This window comes from Jaculus jaculus, chromosome 11 (assembly GCF_020740685.1).
Source record: "Jaculus jaculus isolate mJacJac1 chromosome 11, mJacJac1.mat.Y.cur, whole genome shotgun sequence".
In the NCBI taxonomy this organism is placed as follows: Eukaryota; Metazoa; Chordata; class Mammalia; order Rodentia; family Dipodidae; genus Jaculus; species Jaculus jaculus.
The window spans coordinates 4,852,568-4,876,155 of record NC_059112.1 but is presented as its reverse complement, the minus strand read 5'-3'; the positions used below and the strand labels follow the sequence as shown (position 1 = coordinate 4,876,155).

Genomic DNA, 23,588 nt, shown 5'->3' with positions numbered 1-23,588 from the left:
TTAGTTCTTTCAAAAACATACCTAGTACCAAAATTGGGGAAAGGAAATAGGTAATAATCCAAAGGCAGAAAGAAAATAAGCTCCAAGAAAATGGTATGGGAATGCAGATACGACCCATGGCTAGATTTTAAAAAGTCAGGTATAAAACCATTTTGTATAGCATCTGTACATGTCATGTTCACTCAGTAATTTTCCTCTGGGTTAGACAATCGTTGTGGAGAGAAATGGGTGTGGGTGAGAAAAACCACACCATAGGGTACCATCCTCATTACGTACCAAGGGCTCCTGCAATCAACATTTCTTATCATTAATGATTATAACCTAGGATACCTTGCCCAGGTAGGGTTTATAGGTTTTCCCACAATATGGTCACTTTTCCTGCTACGCTCTACAAAGCCATTTCTTAAATCTTTATAAGCGAATACAACATGAATCCCACACTTAAAAGGTAGGGTAAGAGATGACACATAATAAGTTGGAAATTATTTGAATAGTGTGTTTTGCAATTTCCCACATTTGATTATTACTCACTCATTTATACCAATAAGACTCATGGATAATTGTAGCGTAGATTATAATTTATTCCTCTTTAATTGTTGTTCAAATTGTATTTACAGGTATATTTATATAGAATATGTACACATATATGTATAATTAAATATCCTACTAAATTGAAAAAGGAAAAAATACCACATATATATAATTTGGAATATTTGTTTAATGATTATAAAATTCTGACAAGCTAAATTATACATGTGCTTTCCTACTATTTCCCCAAGTTATACTTTAAGATTAATTTTAAAAGATAGGAGAAATAGAATAGGAATAATAAGATTACATGTGACAAAGAAAAGTTTAATAAGAGAATAAGACACTTATTTCTCCACTATGTTAGCAGCTCAAAAAACATATTAGTTGAATCTCAAGACTTCACTCCCAAGAAGAGGAAGTGAAAATTTACAGTAAGGTTTACTTTCAAATGTGTTAGGTAAAGAAATGTCTTGTTTTTAAATTTTTTTGTTTATTATTAATTTATTTGAGAGTGACAGACAGAGAAAGAGGGAGAGAGAGAGAGTGAGTGCGCCAGGGCTTCCAGCTACTGCAAATGAACTCCAGATGTGTGCACCCCCTTGTGCATCTGGCTAATGTGGGTCCTGGGGAATCAAGCCTCGAACCAGGTTCCTTAGGCTTCACAGGCAAGCGCTTAACGGCTAAGCCATCTCTCCAGCCCAAGAAATGTCTTAAATCTCAGTTCGGAACTTCATTGTAGATGTCTTCATTTGCTGCATGTAATGCATGTCAAACTTCTCATTCATGGCCACTGTGAAGTGGTTCTTCCAGTCTCCTGTAATTCCTGTGATAAAAGGGATAACAACAATAGCAATTCATTCTCCAGTCATAAGCTTTGCTTGCTAACATGCATCACTTTTACTAACATGGGCTGATGTTTTTGTGATTTTTAAATAAAGTCTGCATTTAATAATTTATTTAATTTTATTTATTTGAAAGAGAGAGGCAGATAGAAAAACAGGATGAATTGGTGTGCCAGGACCTCTAGCCATTGCAAACGAGCTTTGGGTGCATGCGCCACTTTGTGCATCTGGCTTATGTGGGTGCTGGGAAATCGAACCTGGGTCCTTAGACTTCACAGGCAAGTGTCTTCACCACTAAGCCAGCTATACAGCTCCTCTCTTGTGATTTATTTCTACTAATAAAACACATGCCATGAAAATTATGTAATTTCACCATACAAAGATAAATTTTTCTGGATTGTTTTGAAAATGACATATTTTCTTTGCGTTAGCTCTGTCAAATCTAGACCCTGGCCTTCTGTGGTGGTTGGAATAGGTTGCCCCCAATATATTCAGTTTTTTTAAATTTGTTTGTAGTTTGCATCTGCAGCCACCTGGCTGGAGGCAGTGTCATTAGGTGGATCTTAAGGTGTGGTGGTGAGTTTCAGGTTTCAATCTAAAGATATGCAAAGTGTGCCTAGCAGGAGTTCCTGAAGTGTGCTGTGCTGTGTGGCTTTTGGCTTGTACTTCTCTCTCTCTCTTTCTCTGCTTGGTCCTGTGAAGGCAGGCCAGTTTCTTCTGCCATTATGGAACTTCCCCTGGATCTGTAAGCTTCAATAAATATCCCTTCCTCCATAACTGTGCCTGGTCTGGACGCTCATCTCAGTGAACCTGAAGCTGTCTGCTGCACCTTCCTACCCAATTGTTTGCATGACACTGATGCCTGGATTCTATGTAGGTGTCACTAATTAGTTTAGTTCAATAAATTCGTTTCCTTCCAAATCAAATTATGTTTTTCTGTGTAAGTATATCTATCTACCCTGCCTAATGACAACAGCAGTGATCAAAGACATAAATTTGGAAGTTTTTTCCTCAACTACAGGATGTAATTCTTTATTCACATCCAGCCTTTCTTTGACCCCACTGGGTTCTCTGACCTTCATTACTCAGAATTTCCCATCATTTGGAGTATGTCAGCAGCATAGCTGGGCCTTCCTTTTATCTCCATCACACATCCAATCTCCCCTTGTAGAAGGGAGCAACCCACATTTTCAAATTAGCCAGGAGTTTACTTGTCCCCCGTTCAAAGAATACTGACCTTTCCCACTAATATGGCTCAAAAAGCAGAAGACAGAAAGTGTGCCCTGAAAGCCAGATGGGGCCTGGAGGTATTAACAGCCCCCTGGAAGCGTGGTGGTTATTGTAAGGGCTACATGAATTGTGGAAAAGAAGGAATCTTCTGAGGAGTAAATGAAATGCAATCTGGGATTTCATAGCCCAGCAATAAGGTCTCTCTGACAATGTGGTCCATGGCTAGACTTTCTAGACTCTCTCTCTGCTTCCTCACACAACTGTAAGTACATGTCCAGTGGGTTAAATACCCAACATGACTCTGGGTTTTCAACTTGACTATATCTGAGAGACCATGGCACTTGATAAATGGAATTATGTATTAAGTTAGGATACTTTTGCCAAATAAAACTGTAAGCTGTATTTGAATTCTTAGCTACCTATTATTGTAGACTTTCTGTCACTTAGAAAAAGAATATGACCTACTGTGCTAATTTTGATTTTTTTTTATTTCAAAGAAAAACTGCCCAATAACCAATCCATTTCCTTGGTTACAACTTAAACAGATCATCTTTGTAAGATATATGGCATGGTGCTGATGCAGGATTTTGGGGATTCAAGAGGGGGGTACCCCACAATTTATGAACACCAAGTTTTGGGTTCTATCTTACCGTTAATAAAGAATTAATAAAGATGGATTCAAGAAGGATAAATTATAAATTACTAAATTTATTAAGGTGGGAATCACAAATTGTGGGGTTTATTTAAGGGAGAAATCAGTAATTATGGGGTTTACTTAAGGGGGAAATTACAAATTGTGAGGCTTAAGAAATTCTCCCTGGTGCAAATACTGCACAGTTTATAAAGTTCATTTAAAAGAAATTGAGGTTTTGGGGGGAAAAAAATCCTGGAGTAGAGCTGCAAGCACATAGACTTTAGAGAAGCTGAGATTTAGAGAGAAATTAGGATAAAGTTGCTAGTATATGGACTTGAGAAAAACTGAGGCATTTAGACAGAAAAGTGCAGTCTAGGTGCTTGTGTAAGAAGACCTAGGAGGAACTCGCATGACCTCTGCCATGTGTTTTTAGGGGACTTAAAAAAACAAACTGTGAAGCTGAAAGGAAAAACAAACAGAGAGGGCAAATATATAAAAAAAAAAACAGAGAGGGCAAATATCAAAGAGGGTACTTACAGATTCAAAGGAGAAATTAGTTATGAAGAGGGTTACACTCATGGTCACCCCAAGTTTATAATAAGTACCCAGGTAGCAAGTCTAGAGTTAGTAAGAGCAGCCACGTGGTAGATTCGGAGATCAGAGAAAAAGCCTATGTGTAATTACAATTAGAATGTACCCCAAACTATCCAGCAAAGACAAGCAGAAAAGTGTTATGCCTCACACCCCTGTCACCCAAGCACAGGAAGACACACACACACACACACACACACACACACACACACACACACACACTCACTGAGGGTCGCGTCCAGACAGAGGCAGGGGCTGCAAGGCCGCAGCCTTTGTAGCATCCGATTCAGGAATGTAAGGGGAAGACCTGACTGGCTGGTAAACTTGGAGGATGAACCTGAGTCAGCCCAGTTGGGTCAGCCCACCCAGGTAGCCCAGTGGACTGTGGGCAGCAGGGGGCGCTGTGATAGTCTCCATCAGACAGTTTTGCCAAGCGTTTCTGATGCCAGGGCAAACGGGCTGGCACCCCATGGTTCTCCTTGCGCCTCCATCGCTGAGTCTGCCGTTACAAAGCCGGCTTTCTCCTACCCTCCTTCAGCGGCGGAACACACGTGCTTAGAAATGACAGCTTATGGAGCCCAGCGGTCATCGGTGCTCAGGTGAGGGTGTTATTCGTGGTTATGTGCAAAAGGCTGAGTAGTGGGAGAAAGCTCAGCAATTGAAGGCGCTTGTTGCAAGTATGCCAGCATGCCCGGCCAGGTTTGATTCCCGAGTACCCACCCACAGCCAGTGCAACGTGGCACATGCATCTGGAGTTTTTCAGTAGCAAGAGGTTCTGATGTGCCCATTCATATTCTCTCTCTCGCTAATAAAATATTTTAAAAAACTGAATAGCCAACCAGAGAATGCAATTCTGCCATTGTAGCTGAGAAACCAGGAGTGTTGAATGCCTCTGCAGAATAAATATTTCCATATGCAGAGGATTCAAAGATCAAATATCCCAAAGAAAGCTGACGCTGGGTTCCCAGGCTGAACAGCCCTCGCACGACTTTGGCCTGTACCCACAACTTACAGCAACGAGCTTAACGGCAAACCACACAACTTTCTCACCCTTTCGCATGAACGGCGTCACTCTCTGGTCCATCATTTCGTCTGGTACAGTCGTGTAATTAGTGCACGGGTTGTTCTTCATCTCCTTAAACGATGTGTGTTTTATAATCTTGTCTATCAGCTCCTCAGAGGGCTTTCTGCCCAGGAACTGTATGACTTTTATCACCTCTTTCCTGATATCCTAAAAAGAAGATGAACACTTGAAGACTAAGTTTTGCTAACTTAGATCAATATTTATTTAGATGAGAAATAAAAATGAGAATGAGAAATAAAAAACTTTCTCTTTTTTGTCAATCATAATAGAATTAGATTTCTAATGAACAAAAATAAGCTATTTAGTCTAAGTATAACTTTTCTCACCCATAACCCTACTATGTATAGAAAGTTTGTATGTCCTCTATTTGATGCCTTACAAAAATAAGAAAAGATTATTCAGTTTTATTATTATTAGTTCAAACATTATAGATTGAAACATGGAAATTATTGATCAAAATAAGGAGAAAATTGGGACAATTTGGAAATACTTTTTTAAAAATTTTTATTTATTTATTTATTTGAGTGCGACAGACACAGAGAGAAAGACAGATAGAGGGAGAGAGAGAATGGGCCCGCCAGGGCTTCCAGCCTCTACAAATGAACTCCAGATGCATGCTCCCCCTTGTGCATCTGGCTAACGTGGGACCTGGGGAACCGAGCCTCAAACCAGGGTCCTTTGGCTTCACAGGCAAAACCGCTAAGCCATCTCTCCAGCCCTGGAAATACTTTTTATCTAAGCCTGTAATGTGTAGCTCTTTTATGGTCTATCTGCATTTTAACATTTATTGCTTTTCAAATGATTTGTCTCTTTTGCCAAGGTGAATCTTCGGCATATAGGTTTTTGTTGGTCTTCGCCTTGTTTTATGAACTTGAGGTTTGAGCTTACTACTTTTCAGATTTCATCTTTGGGAAATCGTGTGTGTGTCTTCATGCGTGACTGCATGTGTACTTTCAGCACGTGGAGGCCCAGGGGAAGCCTTGGTGACGTTCCTATTTTCCATTACCTTTTTTTATAGTTTCTTTTTTTATTTGCAAGCAGAGATAGAGATAGAAAAGAGAAAGAAAAAGAGAGAATGGGCATGTCAGGGCCTCCAACCACTGCAAACAAACTCCAGACGCCTGTGCCCCTTGTGCATCTGTCTTATGTGGGTCCTGGGGAATCAAACCTGGGTCCTTTGGCTTTGCAGGCAAGTGCCTTAACCACTAAGCCACTAAGCTATCTCTCCAGCCCTCCATCCACCTTTATTGAGACAGGGTTTCTCACTGGCCAGAAAATCACTAAGTAAACTAGAACCTAGACTGGCTTACTACAAACCTCAGGGATAGACTTTCCCATCTCCCTAATCGTAGGAGTATAAGCACATACCTCCATCTCTAGTCTGCCTTCCTTCCTTCCTTCCTTTCTCTCTTTTTTCCTCTTGGTTCTGAGGAATCAACCATTGGTTCTCAAACTTGCACAGTAAAAACATTACCAGCTTAGATATTTCCCCAGCTGTGTTTGGAAATTTTTTTCAAGGACAGGAGAGATTGGTGGGGCTGACTTTGTATATTGGCTTTATATGTGTACTAGGGAATTGAACCCAGTGTGACAGGTTTTGAAAGCAAGCTCTTTTAACTACTGAGCTCTCTCTCCTACCCCTGGTCAGAAATGTTTTGATGGGGGAGGGGTATGTATTCCTTCCTAAAACATTTTTATTTACTCGATTACATTTGTGCTATGACAGCTGAAGCACATCTTTTTCTTTTTGAAAGTTTTGCAGACCATTGCTATCAATTATTGTAAAGTTGCACTATTACATCCAGTTGTGAAATGGTGATGCCACTCAGAAGTTATTCAACATTCTGTATCTCTGCAGTTTCTCACCTCCTTCATGTCTTCATAGAACATAAACAGCATCTGGGAATTCTTTCGCTTTTCCCAATAAGAGTTTACATGATCATACCAGGACCCATATGGAACTAAAATGAGTAGAAAAGTATAGATATATAACAATGATGAAACAAAAATATAAATAAATTATCAGGCTGTGACAACTCTGAGATCACATCTATCAGGTAAAATTCTCTCATCAAGACATTTGTTGAATAATCCTAGTACAAAAATACACATCTTTATGTTATATTATTACATGTTGTATAGCGTGGAATAAAGGCAGGGAGTTCCCTCTCTTAATAGTTTAAATCAGAGGTTTGAGAGCATTTTTAAAAATTAGTATGGAAGAGAGAGAGGGAGGGAGAGAGAAAGACAAAGAGAGAGAGAGAGAGAAAGAGAGAGAGTTTATGAATTAAATTAAGAGTTGAGTTACTGGAACTGCCAATGTTACTACAGTCTGAAGAGTTCAGTATATTGTTTCAATTGAACATTTACAAACTGCTTTGGTAAATACTTGAACATTTACTACACCACTAGTAATTTAGATTGCAAGGGGTATTTCCTTAGAGACAATTCATATTAGTCTTAAGGCATAAATCTGGAAGATTTTTGGTGATGAGATGACATGACCAAGTACTGTTGGTCTAAACAAAGAGAAATACTTCATCATATGTAGGACTAACAAAATAATAAATGATTATGAGTCCATTTTCTGCTTTGAATTAATTCATTGTATACCTGCTCTGGTGTTTGAGTCTGTAAGTCATGTTTTTGTTTTTGTTTTTTTAAATTTACAGAAAAAGTCTCACAGTGACATTTATGCTGTGCTTATTTGGCCTTTTTCCAAATGTGTGACATTTTGTCACTGCTCCATAGTGTGAGCTTTTGCCACCTTGAGGCATATATTTATTCACATTGACAATAACATGAGGAATATCATAGATCTGAATGCTGAATTCCAATATTAAAGAGAGAAATTGTCACTTCAATATTTAGAACCAAGTTTAATACATTTATTTTTAGACAGTAAACTGGAGTGTCCCGATTTTCAATCCACCTCTCAAGTAAACTATTCTAACTATAAGCCTCAAACACTTTTCAACTAAGGATCAATGACAATAGCCCAGTAGAAAAACATGTTAGGGTGAGACAGATGGCTTAGCCATTAAGGCACTTACCTGCTAAGCCTAAGAACCCAGTGCCCATGTAAGCCAGATGCACAAGGTGGCACATGTGTCTGGGGTTCATTTGCAGGGGCTAGAGGCCCTGATATGCCTCTCTCTCTCTCTCTCTCTCTCTCTCTCTCTCTTTTTCTCTCCCTCACTCTCAAATCAAAAGGTAAATAAAATATTTAAAAAAGAAAAATATTTTTATTTCTATGTTTATATTAAGTCACCTATTTTTTCACAGATATAACATTTGTATTGTATCACTTATATGGAAACAACTCAGACAAATGAAGTTGTTCTTACCTTGTCCTTGCATAAATTTCTCCACAAATTCTGGAAAGGATCCAGGATGTGGGTAAGCAGTTATCATTAGGAAGAAATAGTAATAAGAAACAGCCACATCCTTCGCATTTCGGCAAACATAGATAATCTGGGAGGATGAAATCATGTATCCAGTCATTGAATGATTTTTAGCAACAGTGTCTTGGAACTTTAAAGATTTATGTTCCAACTGCTATCTTAAAACATGTTCATTTTGGAAAATATATAACAGCTTAACAATTAACAGAGACAAAAGCTACTTAAAAAAATACTTCAGACCAGTCTAACCTTCAACTGTAATCCTCTTGCCTCAGACTCTCAAGAAATCTTTCTGAGTATTATACTAAGTGAGGTAACCCAGGCCCAGAAAGCCAAGCGCCACATGTTCTCTCTCATATGTGGATCCTAGCTACAGATGATTGGGCTTTTGCGTGAGAATGAAAATACTTAGTAGCAGAGGCCAGTAAGGTAAAAAGGAGACATAAAGGGTAGAGAAAGGAAGGGAGGAGGATAGGTTGATATTGTATATATGTAATTACAATGATTGTAATGGGGAGGTAATATGATGGAGAATGGAATTTCAAATGGGAAAGTGTGGGGGTGGGGAGGGAGGGAATTACCATGGGATATATTTTATAATCATGGAAAATGTTAATAAAAATTTAAAAAAAATCTTTCTGAACCTCACAGTGAAGGTCACTACCACAAGAAGACATGCACACTACTGAGCTCACCATTTTGACACAGGTGATTAAGGAGGACTCCACAAAAAAAGAAAGAGACATTACAATAGATGAGGGACTGTTTGAAAATGGGAGGAGACTCATTGAAATTGGGGGGCGGAAGTGAGGCCAAAAATAGTAATGGGAAGGGATTATGTGCTAAAATGCTCAGTAAGAAAGAGAACACAATTCCCCTTCCTCGTCCTATCAGACGCTGAGACTACAGATGTGCGCCTGTCACATTGTTCTAATAGTAAAAGCACTTTTGATAACCTAAGCTAACACCACTGCCTTTAATATCATTCTATGTGTATTATTACTTTTTTGTAATTTTCGTACTTAACAGTGAAGTAATGTGGCTATTATTCCCCATTTTATGAGTAAAGAAACTGAGTGGAGGTTGAGCAAAAATATTCTATTTAAAGTAAACAGATTAATTGTCAAATCTCACATCAACACAGTTCCCTTCCTCATGTGACACTAACATTTTCATACAAAAGCAAAAGGGGACAGCATCCCCTCGCACTATGGAGAAAAAGCATGTGCGTGTGATTGCAGCTAGGGGCAGATGCGTCGCTCACATGCTGTCTGTGCTTTACAAGCTGAGCCCTGACCCCCCCCGCCCCCCGCCCGCCGAGGCCTTGTGCGTTTGTCCCCCTACTGGAAAGCAGAGAGATCTCTCTTTCCTTGAGCCGCTATTAGTTCACCTGGTCTCTCATGGATGGATCTCAGGACAATGCAAACTCCAACAACACCTTGCTGTGCTTCTATTTGACACCAATTAAGAAGATAAAAGGATGAAACTGTGAGATCTCTGGTTAAATCCTGTCATCCTGTATGGCAGCTCTGATACTGAATGCTTCGGGAAAAGATTATAAAACTAAGCTACAGCGTCTCAATATTCTCATGCTTGGCCCTCAAGCCTTCCCTCGGCCATCAAAGAAGGCTGCTTTTGACACTGCTTCCCTCCCCCAGATAACTGGACAAGATTAATCTCACACTATTTTTATTTTATCCATTTGCAAGCATCTTTAAAATTCCTTAGGCTTATTCTTAGAAGTATGATTCTCATGTTTAAGAACCTTCTGAAAAATATCCCTAATAGAGTATAAAAAATGTAATCTTTATTTTGTATCAAAGACAACAGTCATATTTAACCTTCTCAGTATTGCTTACGATTTTCCCTAGTTCTTTTCACCTACTAAATGAAGGGAGGTTACGCCACTATATCTAAAATTTGTATCTGAATTTTCTCCTCTTGCCTTCTCGGTGGCTCTCTATGTTTGAACACTCCCTGTATGTCTCAATATGCACTCACAATTTTTTCAGCTTGGCTATGGCTCTTCCATGTTGCTTTTTCTTTTCCTCTCATTCTTGGAAAAAATGGAGATCTCTCTTTCCCTGTATTTCTTTTTAGTTTATTTCAGCATTCTTGGCAGATATTAATCAATATTCTAAAATTTTCAGTTTCACATATCCCTTTTACTGTCCTTTAGAGGAATCTAGGGCTTTCTCAAAAGAGACGGCCTTTCTGGCAACTCTCTTTGATTTGCTAGTTTGTGCATAATTCCCTAGAGATCATATCTGTCTTAAATTTCCTCATTTGAAGGAATGATACTCAACAAGTCCATACCTCTTCCTCTTATACCTTTCCTCAGTATGTCTTTATTCCTTTGTTTTCACTAAAGATATGGACATCACCTGCCTCATGGTATCTTTCTCCATCCATATTCTTTCTGTTTTGATTTTTATTATCTAGAATCAAGATCCATATGATTCACTAAGTTCATGGGCTGATTGATCATTACTTATGTTTTAATGCAGCCACAAACCTTTATAAGTAAATCTCAAATTTTATCTTCATCCTTAACTTTTCACTTCTGATGCCTTACATTGTGTTGTGAAGCTTTACTGCACCAAAGTTTTGTTTCTCTACTGTTCCTCATAAGTTCTACAGCATCCTACTCCACAGAGCACACCATGGCCTCAAACCAGTACTCAAGATTGTTCTATTATCCTGCTTTTGCTCTTTTTAAAATCATGTTCTTCTCTTTCTTGTACTCACTAGACCACCATTACACACATACACACACACACACACACACCCCATAATGATAACTTGTACTGCCTTGTAACTCTATCAGAACAAGTCTATCACCAGATGCAGCACCCTAAACTTGGGCAAGAACCTCAAAACCAAAGCAAATCTATTTCCTGTATAGCTTACCCAGTGTGTGGTATTGAGCTATTAACAACAGAATTGGGCTTGTATAGTAACTCAACAAATGATCATTTCTTGATTCTTTGCTGGATCATCCTATTCCAACCTCACAATGCCACAAACAATCTTTTACCAATGGGGGATTGGATACAATCAACCACAATAGCAGGCTGAAAATAACTAGCATGGATTCAGTGCTTGCAATACGTTAGGCAGTAAGCCAAGCAGGTTGCCAGTATCATTTCATGTCCTCTCAGTAGTTCTCCGAAGAGGGCACAACTCTTCCCCTTTGATAGAAAAACAAGCTGAACCTTGAAGATTTTAGTTAGTTTGTTTGTTTTTTTTTCTAGAATATCCTCTATCAAAGGCAGAGGTTGCAAACTACAATCCACATTTGTTAGAAATCTAGGTATGCGGTTAAAATAACAAACAAGAATTAAAAGGACTGTTTATGTGATATCTGACTTATGATCCCAAAGTGCCACAGTTTGGTGAGATCCTAAGAATATTTACCATGGGTTACCTTGCAATTCTTTTCCCAAAATGATTCTGGAAGGAGTTGAGCTGGTAGGTGGGTTTTCACTATTCTTGGAGACTTCATCTCTTTTAATTGTTTCACTCCTATGGTTTAAAAAAAAAAAATGAAGGGTGGCCTGGAGAGATGGTTTAGCACTTAAGGCTCTTGCCTGAAAAGCCTAAGGACCCAGGTTCAGTTCCCCAGTACCCACATAAAGCCAGTTGTGCAAAGTGATGCATGCACCTGGAGTTTATTTGCAGGGGCTGGAGGCCCTGGTGTGCCTATTTCCTCTGTCTCTTTTCTATCTCTCTGTGCTTGCAAATAAATAAATAAAATTATCTTTAAAAAATTAACAAAAATTAATATTTGTGGGGCTAGAGAGGTGACTTAGTGGTTAAGGCACTAAGGATCGAGGTTCAATTCTCCAGTACCCATGTAAAGCCAGATAGATGCACAAGATGGCACATGTATCTGGAGTTCATTTGCAGTGGCTAGAGGCCCTAATGTGCTCTCTCTCTCTCTCTCTCTCTTTCTCACTCACTTGCTCGCTCTCTCTCCCTCTTTCTCTCTCAAATAAATAATAAAATATAATTTAAAACATAATAGGGGATAGAGAGATGGCTTAGCAGTTAAAGTACTTGCCTGTGAAGCCTAAAGGCCCAGGTTTGATTCCCCAGTACCCATGTTAGCTAGATGCACAAGGTAGCACTTTCACTTGAAATTCATTTACAGTGACTAAAGGCTCTACAATGGCCATTCATGATCTCTCTCTCTCTCTCTATATATATATATATGTATGTATATATATATATATATATATATATATTTTAAATAAATAACAGTAATAATAATAATTGTATGCAGCAATTTTTTAGTATTCTAAATTGTATTCATAGCAATAAAACATTCTCACTGCAAAATAAATTAAAAATTAATGAAATTACAGAGAATAATAATATGAAAGATTGACCACCTGAAAGAAAGGTTTTCACATTATGTAAGCATTATTTTCTGTATATATGTCTATGTATGTCAGTTCAACCAACTGCCAATCACACAAGCACAAAATTTTGTATATATGCTCATAACATTCTATCTTAAGTATTATTTAAACTAAAATGGCAAGAAGTATCCCCAAAATGTTATGGTTTCATTTTCTTGCTGTGCTACTTTTGACTAACATTTCACTGTTTCTAACTTTCTGCAGTGACAGAATCATCCGGGATGAGTGTACTTATGACAACACCCTGGCAACGTCGTAAACATTTGTCTGCTGTTGAAAGTATCTCAAATCCAGGCTTCAGAAAAAGAACTTAACACATTATACTAGTCATCCATAAATATAAATAATGGCTACGTTGATCAACTCTATTCCAGGCACATGCCACACTATGAAACCTGCCCACATTTAAATTTATATGTTCTCCTACGCAAACTTACCTTCCTGCTTATAATCCTTTTAATTAAATTATCAACATCTATACTTTAAAGTGTATGCTGCTAATCTTCAAAATCATCTAAGAAATTACCATGAAATATGTTCTCTTCCCTGCATTCCAGATAAGGGATTCGATTATAAATTGCATCTTGTTTGCATTTTTCCACATCACCTTCTTTATAGATCATGTCTACAATTTCACTGGCCCAGGTTGTGCCTGTAAAAAGTGAGCACAAGTGAGTTGCCGCTAACTGACCACACAAGGCTGTTGACAGGAACGCTGAATTTCCAAACAGAAAGTGGGAAATCTCAGGCAATGCTCTTTGAATAGTATTTAAACAGCCCTTAGAATCACCCAATCTTTGCTTTTTTCCATGTACCATGGAAAAGGAGCTTCAACAAATGCTGATAGGAAAGTTAATCATAGCCAAGGAGTCAATTATATACAATTATACACAAGATAAGTTGAGACATTGTGAAAGTTGATGACACCTTGGACTTCAATTTTCACACGAAAAAGAGTAGAGCATTTTGATTAAACGTGATAAATGAAAACAGATTTTCAAAGTCACAAACTTCCCTGGAAATTCTCATGCCTCAGCTAGGCACTAGTTCAGAGAATATAAAAAATAGGGTTTGGGGGGCTGGAGAGATGGCTTAGTGGTTAAGGTGCTTGCCTGCTGTAGTGGTTTGATTCAGGTGTCCCCCATAAACTTAGGTGTTCTGAATGCTAGGCTCCCAGCTGATGGATATTAGAGAATTAATGCCTCCTGGAGGGATTGTGGGTGGGCTTATGGGTGTTATAGCCAGTGTCCCCTTGCAAGTGTTTGGCACACTCTCCTGTTGCTGTGGTCCACCTTATGTTGGCCAGGGGTGATGTCCACCCTCTGCTCATGCCATCGTTTTCCCCTGCCATCATGGAGCTTCCCCTCGAGCCTGTAAGCCAAAATAAACCTCTTTTTCCCAGAAGCTGCTCTTGGTTGGGTGGTTTCTAGCAGCAATGTAAACCAGACTGCAACACCTTCTAAGCTCTAAGGACCCAGGTTTGATTCACCAGTATCCATGTAAGCCAAAGGCACAATGAGGTGCTTGTGTCTGTAATTCATTTGCAGTGGCTAGATGCCCTGGAGTGCTCACTCTCTCTTTGTCTACCTTTCTCTCTCTCTCTAATAAATAAAAATAAAAATGAGTTTTTTAAAAGTAAATATTTTGGTGGGCCTCATACAAAAAAATCGCAAAAATGTTCAACTATGACATGTGTGCTCATTTCTCATAGGAAGGGGAATATTAAAACTGCAAAAAAGGAACAGATATTGTGAGATATTTTGACAAGAACTGACTTGAAGACCACAAGACAATTGAGCTTTTGCTTAACAGCATAAACATTTGTAGGAGGTAGGGAAGAGCCCTGCTAGGATGCAGCATAATGTCCTTTATTTTTCTTCTTCAGGGTGGGACCCCACAAGATGTGCCCACTGGTACAACAGTGGTATGACTAATCTTGAAATAACTAATTATTTTGATTGTATTTGAGGTCCTGCCCACTCATTCCTGGTACTGTAATCCTGTTTGAAAGTCCATGGCTAGAGAGAACATAGTGAGTAAGTTACCAATGCTATTTGGTTAAACAATCATGTCATGGCCATAAAGTTATATATATAGTCTCCATATATTACTGTTGCTCTCACTTTTGACCAAGCAGTTTCATTTTGCAGTGGATAATGCTTAGTGTAGACTGCGAACTTGTCATAGTGTTAAGAATAAGTGATTGTTAAGGGCTCAACCCTAAATGAGACATCTATATTACGCTGTCTAGTGTTTAAGAAACATCACAGAAGTATGGATGGAAAGAATGAAAAACTCGGAAGCAGGAGGGGAATATTTTGGAATGCTGCTTCCTGGACACATGGATATTCACTTATAAAAGCACAATAGCTGTGTTGAACTGTCCAACACCTGTCCAACACTGTCAGCGTTATGTCACGGGGGGCAGGGAGCATCTCACAGAGCCTCAACACTCCCTGAGGAGCTATTGGCAGTTAATAGTTATTGTGATTGGGAGAGCGTTTAATTCAATAGTGTAGCCACTGATAGGCTGTCTAAGTTAGTGCAAATAAATGCCCAATCATACATAAACAAACCAAATAAATTAATTGGGTTACAAGAAAAAAGACATGGCTGTAACTGTAAAAAGGATGGGGTTCAGTATGACTAGCAAGGGAACAAGATGAGGGCCATAATGACTGAACATGATCAAGGTACATACATCTATTGTCCAAAGAAATATTTTAAGTATGGATTAGATGGTAAAAATGATTATATTTGGGTTCTATTGGTTAATTACAATATGAAATATTGTATGAATATGAATACAAAATGAAATTTAAACATATACCATAAAACAAATAATTTACCTGAAGAATAATTAAGTGAGGTGATGGAGTTTAGAATATGGAAAACATAAACTACCCTGTTGTTTGCACTAAAGCATTCCAAATAGTTTGTCAAAGTTACAGAAAAGCATTGACCTAGGTCAAGCCCAGTAAACTTTTAGGACTGGAGAGATGGCTCAGCAGTTAAGGTATTTGCCTGCAAAGACTAAAGACCCAAGGAGTTCTATTCCACAGTTCTCTCTCTCTCTCTACACATACACTACATGAATATATATATATATAATCTTATCTTTTTCACTCTCACACACAAATAAATAAATAAATAAAGTATTTTTATAAGGCATGTGCTTCAGCAATCCCCCTGCCACCTAACAGGGACTTACTGAGGCCTTCATGACTCCAAATATATGAAACTCACAGCTCACTTCTATTCAATATTGTATTGGAGGTTCTAGCCAGGACAATTATGCAAGAAGAAGAAATTATAAGAATTTACATTAGTATGAAAGTGTTAAAATTTTGTGTAAGAGCACTACAGATACAAACCATAAAGAATCCATTAAAAACTTCTACTAGAATTGATAAGTAAGTAGCAAATTAATCAAGGGTGAAGAGTACATGATCAATTAGTGTATCAATACAAAATCAATTATAGTTCTGTACACTATCAATAAAATCATAAAGAAAATTAGGCAACTAATAAAATTTATAGTAAAACCAATTAGATATTTAGGAATAAAGACTTACAAATATATTTTATGATTCTGTTTATATTAATTTTCCTAAAGAGGCAAACATGGGAACAGAAAGTTGATCAAGGTTTTCTGGAGGTCAGAAATGTTGTCTGGGAGCCACAGCTAATGACTAATCATAGAGGGTCCCTTGCTGGGTTGATAAAAATATTCTAGATATTGTATTGGCTGAACTCCTTGTGAATAAATGATAAACAACTTTAAAATGATGAATTTTATAATATATGAATAGTATTTCCCTCAAAATGACAAATTAAAGCATTGTGGAATTTTTAAAAAGAATGTTTTAGGAGAGTATTTTTCTAGTAGCAAAATAAAAGCAACCCTGGTACAAAGTATCTAGAGATCCACTAAGATGCTGAGATAAGACATGTCTCCAGTAATGAAATGGCAAGACACTGTGCTTGAATACATACTGCTTGAATGAATATACTAGAAGTTTCAAAGCCAGAATTACTCTGAAGTTTCAAAATATAAATGATAGATAGACGAGATATATATATATATATATATATATATACACATATACATATATATATTATATTATATTTCCAATAAACATTGGCTGTTTGTCTTAAGACAGGGTCTATAGTCCAGCCTAGTCTCAAACTTATGACTGTCTTGCATCCTGAGTGTTGGAATCACAATGCAGTTACTACAGAATAAGGAGACAGAGAAAGATAGGTTGGATTATTTTAACTTTTAAAGACATATAATCTTAGACTCTATGTGCCATCACATAGCTAATCACAAAAAAGAATGCATATCTATAAATAAGTGATAAACACCATTGTCAGTTTTCAAGGTTCATAATGGAATACATATAGATTCACATAGATTCACTCATCTATAGTATAGAAACTAGTGTGATCATCCGTGTCATGTTCAAATTAAAGATTGTGATCATACAATGAGATAGTGCAATAGGATTATAATATAGGGATTTTTTTCTGTTTTTATCACCATCATTAATCTGTTCTTATTTAATATGGGAAGTGTTTACAAAATCTGAAAAGTTTAATATTGATAGTTCAAGATGGGGGTCATAATTTCTAGCTGAAATAAGAACAACTTTGACACTACAAGGAGACTCACCAGATTTAGGATATGAGGCGATGACAAGATCATCTAGACTTGCTGTAAATGTTTCAACTTCATCCCAGTATTTGGTGAAGGGTTTATACATTAAAACTCCATGGAAATCTTCAAAAACATCATAATATTCAGGTTTGGAAGGCTGCATCTCCCCAGAGTGGTGACCTGACAAATAGTACATGTGTTTCACTGTTTGCCCTTCATAATATTTCACATTCACAATGATTATATATATATTAAGGTCCTCTTAATTGTCTACTGACTCATGGCTGTCACTCAGGTGGGATGAAAGGACAGTAAAGAAATGTGTGACATAGTCGTGGTGCTGGAAGAATTTGCGGCAACAAAGTATAATTCTCAAAATTGAATTAAATATAGGCTGCATAATATTTTATAATGATGGTGTGGTGGTTTGAATTAGGTGTTCACCATATACGTATGTGTTCTGATTGGTTGAACCCAGCTGATGGCAACTTGGGAACTGGATCTTTATAGGAGGCGTGTTGTCGGATGCAGGGTGATACAGCCATCTTCCCTTTGCCCATGCTTGGCACACTCCCCTGTGGCTGTTGTCCACGTGATGTTGGCCAGAAGATGGTGTCCAGCCTCTGTTCATACCATGGTTTCCCCCTGCCACATGGATCTTCCCTTTGAGTCTGTAAGCCAAACTAAGCCCTTTCCTCCCATAAGTTGCTTTTGGTCAGGTGTTTTGTGCCATCAATACAAAGTAACTGCAGCAGCAATATTGGTACAAGAAGTGGGGTTGTTGCTGCTAGAAACCTGACAGTGTTACCTTTGGTCTTTTGGAATTGATTTGCAGGAGGAATGTGAAGGATTTGAAACCATGCTCTAAGAGATACCTTGCAGAACTGAAGGCAGAGTTTCATGACCATTATGGTCAGAGTTTAAAGACGTGACTGCAGTAAGAACTATGGACTGTGAGGTTTTGAATTATGAGGGTGAGGGGAAAAAAATAAAACAGCTTTGTAGGTAATGGCTCAGAAGCAGTTTGTGTAAGAGGATTGCTGGATTCTGCCTATCCATGTTCTGAGAACTTGTGCAGGGCTGCATTGCTTAGAAACGGGCTGGTGTGAGCAGGTAGAGATGACACAGAAAGAAATGAAATCTTTGGGCTGAAACTGTTGTCCATTCAGCGGCAATTGTTTGAGAGATTACAGCCATTGAGATTGGGCCAGTTATTCTTTTGGAGGCAGCAGGAAGAATGCAGACTCTTTTGAAAGTAGTACCTGAATGCTGAAGGAGTGTCCTGGACTTGTCAAAACCAGCTTTATTTCCACCTTGATTAACAAGTTGGCATCCCATGTGGTACTATGGAGGATAACAAATTCAGGAGAGGTGGATCATGCATTTGCAATGTGGTTTTATTAACGTTTTTTGAAATGTCCATGGGTAATGTGAAACTGGGTTCTCAGAAGTCCCTGCATGGAGGACTGATGGAGCCATGAGGATGAACTGCGTGTTGCAGTGGTGACCCGGTGGACATGCAAAGACTATTGGATGTCCTCCTGCTCAGATGGAGTTTTTCTCCGGGTTCTTGAACAGCCCAGGTGGAGTAGCAGAACTGGCACTCAAAGGTTTGCAACTAAGTTAGAATTATTGGACCTGGAGACTTATCACTGGCTAGAGATGTTGGACTTGGAGTTTCAGAATTTGTTGTTTTCCCTGTTTGCTTCAAATCTTGTATTGGCTAAATCTCTTTTTGTTATGCCATCTTTTGCAAAGTGAATGTATGTTCTGTGTCATAGTGGAGTTTTTTGTTGTTGTTTGCTTGTTTGTTTTTTCACAGTTCAGTTAAAAGACCTTGAATTATGGGGATGTTTGAACAGCATTGGAATTGCTAAAATCTATGGGGACTTTTAAAGCTGGACTGACTGGATTGCATTTTGCATCATGTATAGTCATCAGTTTATGGGGGCCGGAGTGGAATGTGGTGGTTTGAAGTAGGTGTCCCCCATAAACTCATGTGTTCTGAATGCTTGATCCCTAGCTAATGTCAATTTGGGAACTGGAACCTTTCTAGAGGAGGCGTAATACTGAGGGTTGGCTTAGGGGTGTTATAGCCAGCTTCTCCTTGCCAGTGTGTGGCTCTCTGTCCTGCTGCTATTATCTACTTGCTGTTGGAGGAGGAGATGTCCAGCCTCTGCTCATGCCACAGTTTTCTGACATCATAGAACTTCCCCCTTGAGTCTGTAAGCCAAAATAAATTCTTGTATATGCTGCTTGGGGCTGGGTGATTTGTGCCACAAACATGAAGCTAACTGCAACATAAGGCTAACAGTGAAGACTTTGATTTTCTTTTCAGAATTGAAAGGGCACATAAAAAGACTATAATGTTTTAAAGTACAATAATACTTTTAAATCAAGTTCAATTATGAGTTTGTAATTAATAAACATTGAAAACTATATGTGATAGTTATTGCAGGTATCTAAATCAGAGTGTCCTTCGCTTTCATGTGCTTTCATGTGTGTTATTTAAAGTAAAGAATTCAAATGTAATAATTCAAGTTAAGATACGTTGAGACTAATGACAGGCATGATTATAAAGAAACAGGGGATTGAGGGTATGGAAGTTTCCTCTATGACCAATGACACCATCTTTACTTTCCCCCTTTAGTTCTCAGTATGTAAATAGATACCCTCATTTAACAACTTGTCTGAAAATTAAAAATTTCAACAAACATGATTTGTATTTATCTCCTGATCCCAAGATATGTTGCACACTCAAGGTAACATAAGATTTTTAGTTAGGTAACTTCATTATTTTTCAGTTTTTCTTTGTGCTTATTGTCAACCACCACACTTCCCTTGTTTTAAACGTATAACGGCATCTCAGCAAGTGTTCTTCCTTTAAGTTGACTTTCCTGAGTCTCCCACTTATAACTCCAACCCAAAATACCCCTGGTAAGTTGTTGTATACTCATACATATGTGACATTTTATTCTTTTTTCAGTGAATTTGTATAAAGCCAGGAACCTCTTATAGCCATTTCTTTTAGGTAACTATTTCTTTATTACAAGACCTTGACAAATATATTGTTAATAAGTAATGAGATAAGTAGTCACTGAGTCAAATGGAACAATATAAAATAAGAAATATCTCCAAGATAAAATTTCATAAAGATAAACATCCTACTATTCAAATAATTTATCCACAAACTGATGCAAGAGAATCATTGGCTGGAGACTAACTAAACCGGGCCAGAGACCCTGTCTCAAAACCATTAATAATATGTTTCATGTGTTAATATTTTCCTTTATCTAAATATTTAAGTGTGGTGCTGTAATAAGAAATAAATGTGCTAAAAGTCTATGCATCTTAATTATTTCAGACTATAAATATACACGTAGCAGAGAATATACTTGCTAACAGCTAGGACTTAAAATAGAATTCCTTATTTTTAATTTCAGTTTGCTTTTTAAATCTGCACAACTTTGACAAAGTCTTTTAGTTCTACTGTGCTGCGTTTTCTCCCATATAAATTAAAGAGATTAATAAATAACATTTCTTTCAGTTTAACTCCAGATTTCACACCTAAATAGAGACATCATGTAAGAGCATCTGTTTCTTGTTTATTATTCAATGAATAGCTCAATGTGTTTGGAAACCACAAAACAGTATTAATCATGGTTATCCTTCTCCAAAGAGAAAAGAATCCCATTCCCTAAGAGTGATGAAAATCCAAATATTATGTTTATATTCCCAAAACTGAAATCTGTATTCTCAGTAAGTCAGCTTATTACCCAAACCTTTGCCTGGCTTGCTGAAAATAGAAAATTTTTGCTAGTATGAATTTGTATTAAAGGTAATGTTTGTCTTTTAACATGCTTAATCATATGAACCACATGTTGGTGTTTAGCCAAGTTTCTAAGAATTGGCTTGCAATCAATAAGGAGTGGCTAATGTATTATTAAGTGTTTCTTCACCGTTAGTTTTGATCTGAGAGGCTAAAATAGTGATGTGTCATACAGCCTATCCACTCCTTTCCTTACTTTTGTCTCATATTACAACACATGGATTCACTTTCTGGATGTCCTGGTAGAGTTTTCTTCCTTTAAGAGATGCATTTCAGGGCTAGAGAGGTGGTGTAGCTATTAAGGCATTTACTCACAAAGCCTAAGGACCTATGTTTGATTACCCAAATCCCACTAAGCTAGTTGCACAAGGTGACAATGCGCAAGGTCGCGTGTGCACACAAGGGGGTGCGTGTGTCTGGAGCTTGGTGACAGGGGCTTGAGGCTTTGGGGTGCCAATTCACTCTCACTCTCACTCTTGCTCTCACTGTCTCTCTCATTAAAATAAAAAGGTCAGTCTGTGGGATTGCCTCAAAAAAATGCATTTCAGCCAGAAATTGTCAATTTTCTTTCAGAAACAAATTAGTTTTATTTGATAAACATTTATGTAGTCATACTTGTTCAGAAACAACAACACAAATCATCCAAACTATGAGTCATACATTTCTTTAATCCAGTGAAAGTTTCCTTCTCTTCCCTTTTTTCCTTTCCTTCATTTAAAATCCTGTCACCCTCCACCCCTTCACCTGACTTTTACTGGTGACTATTCTCTTTATGAATGCCTTTCCTGTTCCTACTATGATAAATGGTAAAATCTCAGAATTCTTTTCCTTCCAGACACCTGGATTCATATAAACTGCCTGCATATAGAAGCTATCTGTCTGTCTGTCTGTCTATCTATCTATCTACCTATCATCTATTATCATCTATCTACCTACCTTTTCCTGAACCCATCATTGTGACACAAAGTATATGCTCAGAAATATTTGTTAAACTTAGTGACTAGGCAGTCTTTCTGGCTCAGTAGTTTGTATTGCAGATTTCCAAGTAAAGTAGGAAAAATCCATTGAATGTCCTGGCAATGATTTGCTAATGGCATTAAACATTGATAGTATTATTTGAAGTTTTTCACGTAAAAATGATAATATTATTTGCAAGGCTCCTGACAGCAATTGACTGTGACTGACACATTGAACTTGAGAGTATCTAGGATAAGAAGCTAGTTTCTATATTACCTGTGTCTGTCCTACTTGCTGAAATTTTTCGTCAGTGAAATAGACGTCTAGAAGTTAGTACTTACAAGGTAATTACCATTGTGTACTTTTCTTTTAAAGCCATTTAAACAGCTGTTTTGTAAATGGATGTTTTTATAACAAGTGATTTCAAAAGGCTTCAAGGCTTCATATTATCAGTTAGTATGATATCAATTGATACTACAACACTCCTACATTTTAGCAAGGTACAAAGACTCAGAGTTAGTAATACATTATACATTTTACATCTCCTATATTTAAAAATCTAGCCATTAATAACAATAATAAAAAGTACAACCTGTGCAGATGAGGCCGTGAAGGAAATTGATCTAGCTTAGTTCTCCTCAAATACCAGCCCAGGCTTTAAAGTGCAGAGAAAGGATGAGAGCTACTTGTACACTTGGAAGGTTCCTGGTGAGCTTTTATACTGACTGCTGGGGACGGAGGCGGAGATTACTTGGTAGGGCTTGTCCCTGTGACGCAATGGCTTTACAGAGATAAGAACACACACCTGCAGATGTATTTAGCCACACATTTATGTCCATTGGTACAGAGAGGTAGCTCTGCTGTGATTTTCTTTAAATTCCTTTGGCTCATAACTAAGTGATAAAAGTTCCCAATAGACTTCAGTGGCTTGGGGGAGAGAGATGGAGAGGATATGATAGGAAAGGTAACAGATAGAAGGCCTGGAGGAAAACAGAAAAACGTATGGAATGGGAAAAGCTATTACTCACTGATGATTAAGAATGCTGGTGAAGTTGATGTACCTAAAATCTAAGCCCAGGGGGTGAAGGAGAAATTGAGAAGGAATCAGCTGGAGAGCAATGAGGTCCTGGGGTCAGAAAGTTTGCTTAAAAGGTTTGTAGCCCTCCTCGGCATCCTTGAAAGTCAAAAGGAAAACACAATCTTTGTCTATAATTCTGACACATCCTTCAATATGAAAGGTCAAATGAATACTTAAAAAAAAAAAAAAGAATGGCTGGAATGACAGCTCAGTGGTTGAAGGTGTTTGTTTGTGAAGCCTGATAAATCCTCAATACCCATGTAAAGCCAGATGAACAATGAACTAATTGTCATACAGACCTGGATTTTCTTTGCAGAAGCAGGA

At 37.9% G+C, this 23,588-nt stretch overlaps 1 protein-coding gene across 1 annotated transcript; it reads right to left on the bottom strand.

Annotated features, from left to right (window-relative positions):
• Positions 1-1,165: 1,165 nt before the first annotated feature.
• On the bottom strand, positions 1,166-22,865 carry LOC101604968 (sulfotransferase 1E1). Its single transcript, XM_004665363.2, has 8 exons — positions 22,779-22,865; positions 17,416-17,580; positions 13,267-13,392; positions 11,744-11,841; positions 8,260-8,386; positions 6,779-6,873; positions 4,879-5,059; positions 1,166-1,354 (listed from the first exon to the last, which is right to left on the bottom strand). The coding sequence occupies exons 2-8, from the start codon at positions 17,561-17,563 to the stop codon at positions 1,242-1,244; spliced, it is 888 nt and encodes a 295-aa protein (XP_004665420.1). The 5' UTR covers positions 17,564-17,580; positions 22,779-22,865; the 3' UTR covers positions 1,166-1,241.
• Positions 22,866-23,588: the final 723 nt, after the last annotated feature.

Coding starts and splice junctions, on each gene's coding strand:
- LOC101604968 (XM_004665363.2), bottom strand. CDS start 17,563: ATGCAGCCTTCCAAACCTGAATATTATGATGTTTTTGAAGATTTCCAT. Junction 13,393..17,415: donor CGCCTCATATCCTAAATCTG/GTGAGTCTCCTT, acceptor CACTTTTTACAG/GCACAACCTGGGCCAGTGAA. Junction 8,387..11,743: donor TTTGGGAAAAGAATTGCAAG/GTAACCCATGGT, acceptor TCATCCTCCCAG/ATTATCTATGTTTGCCGAAA.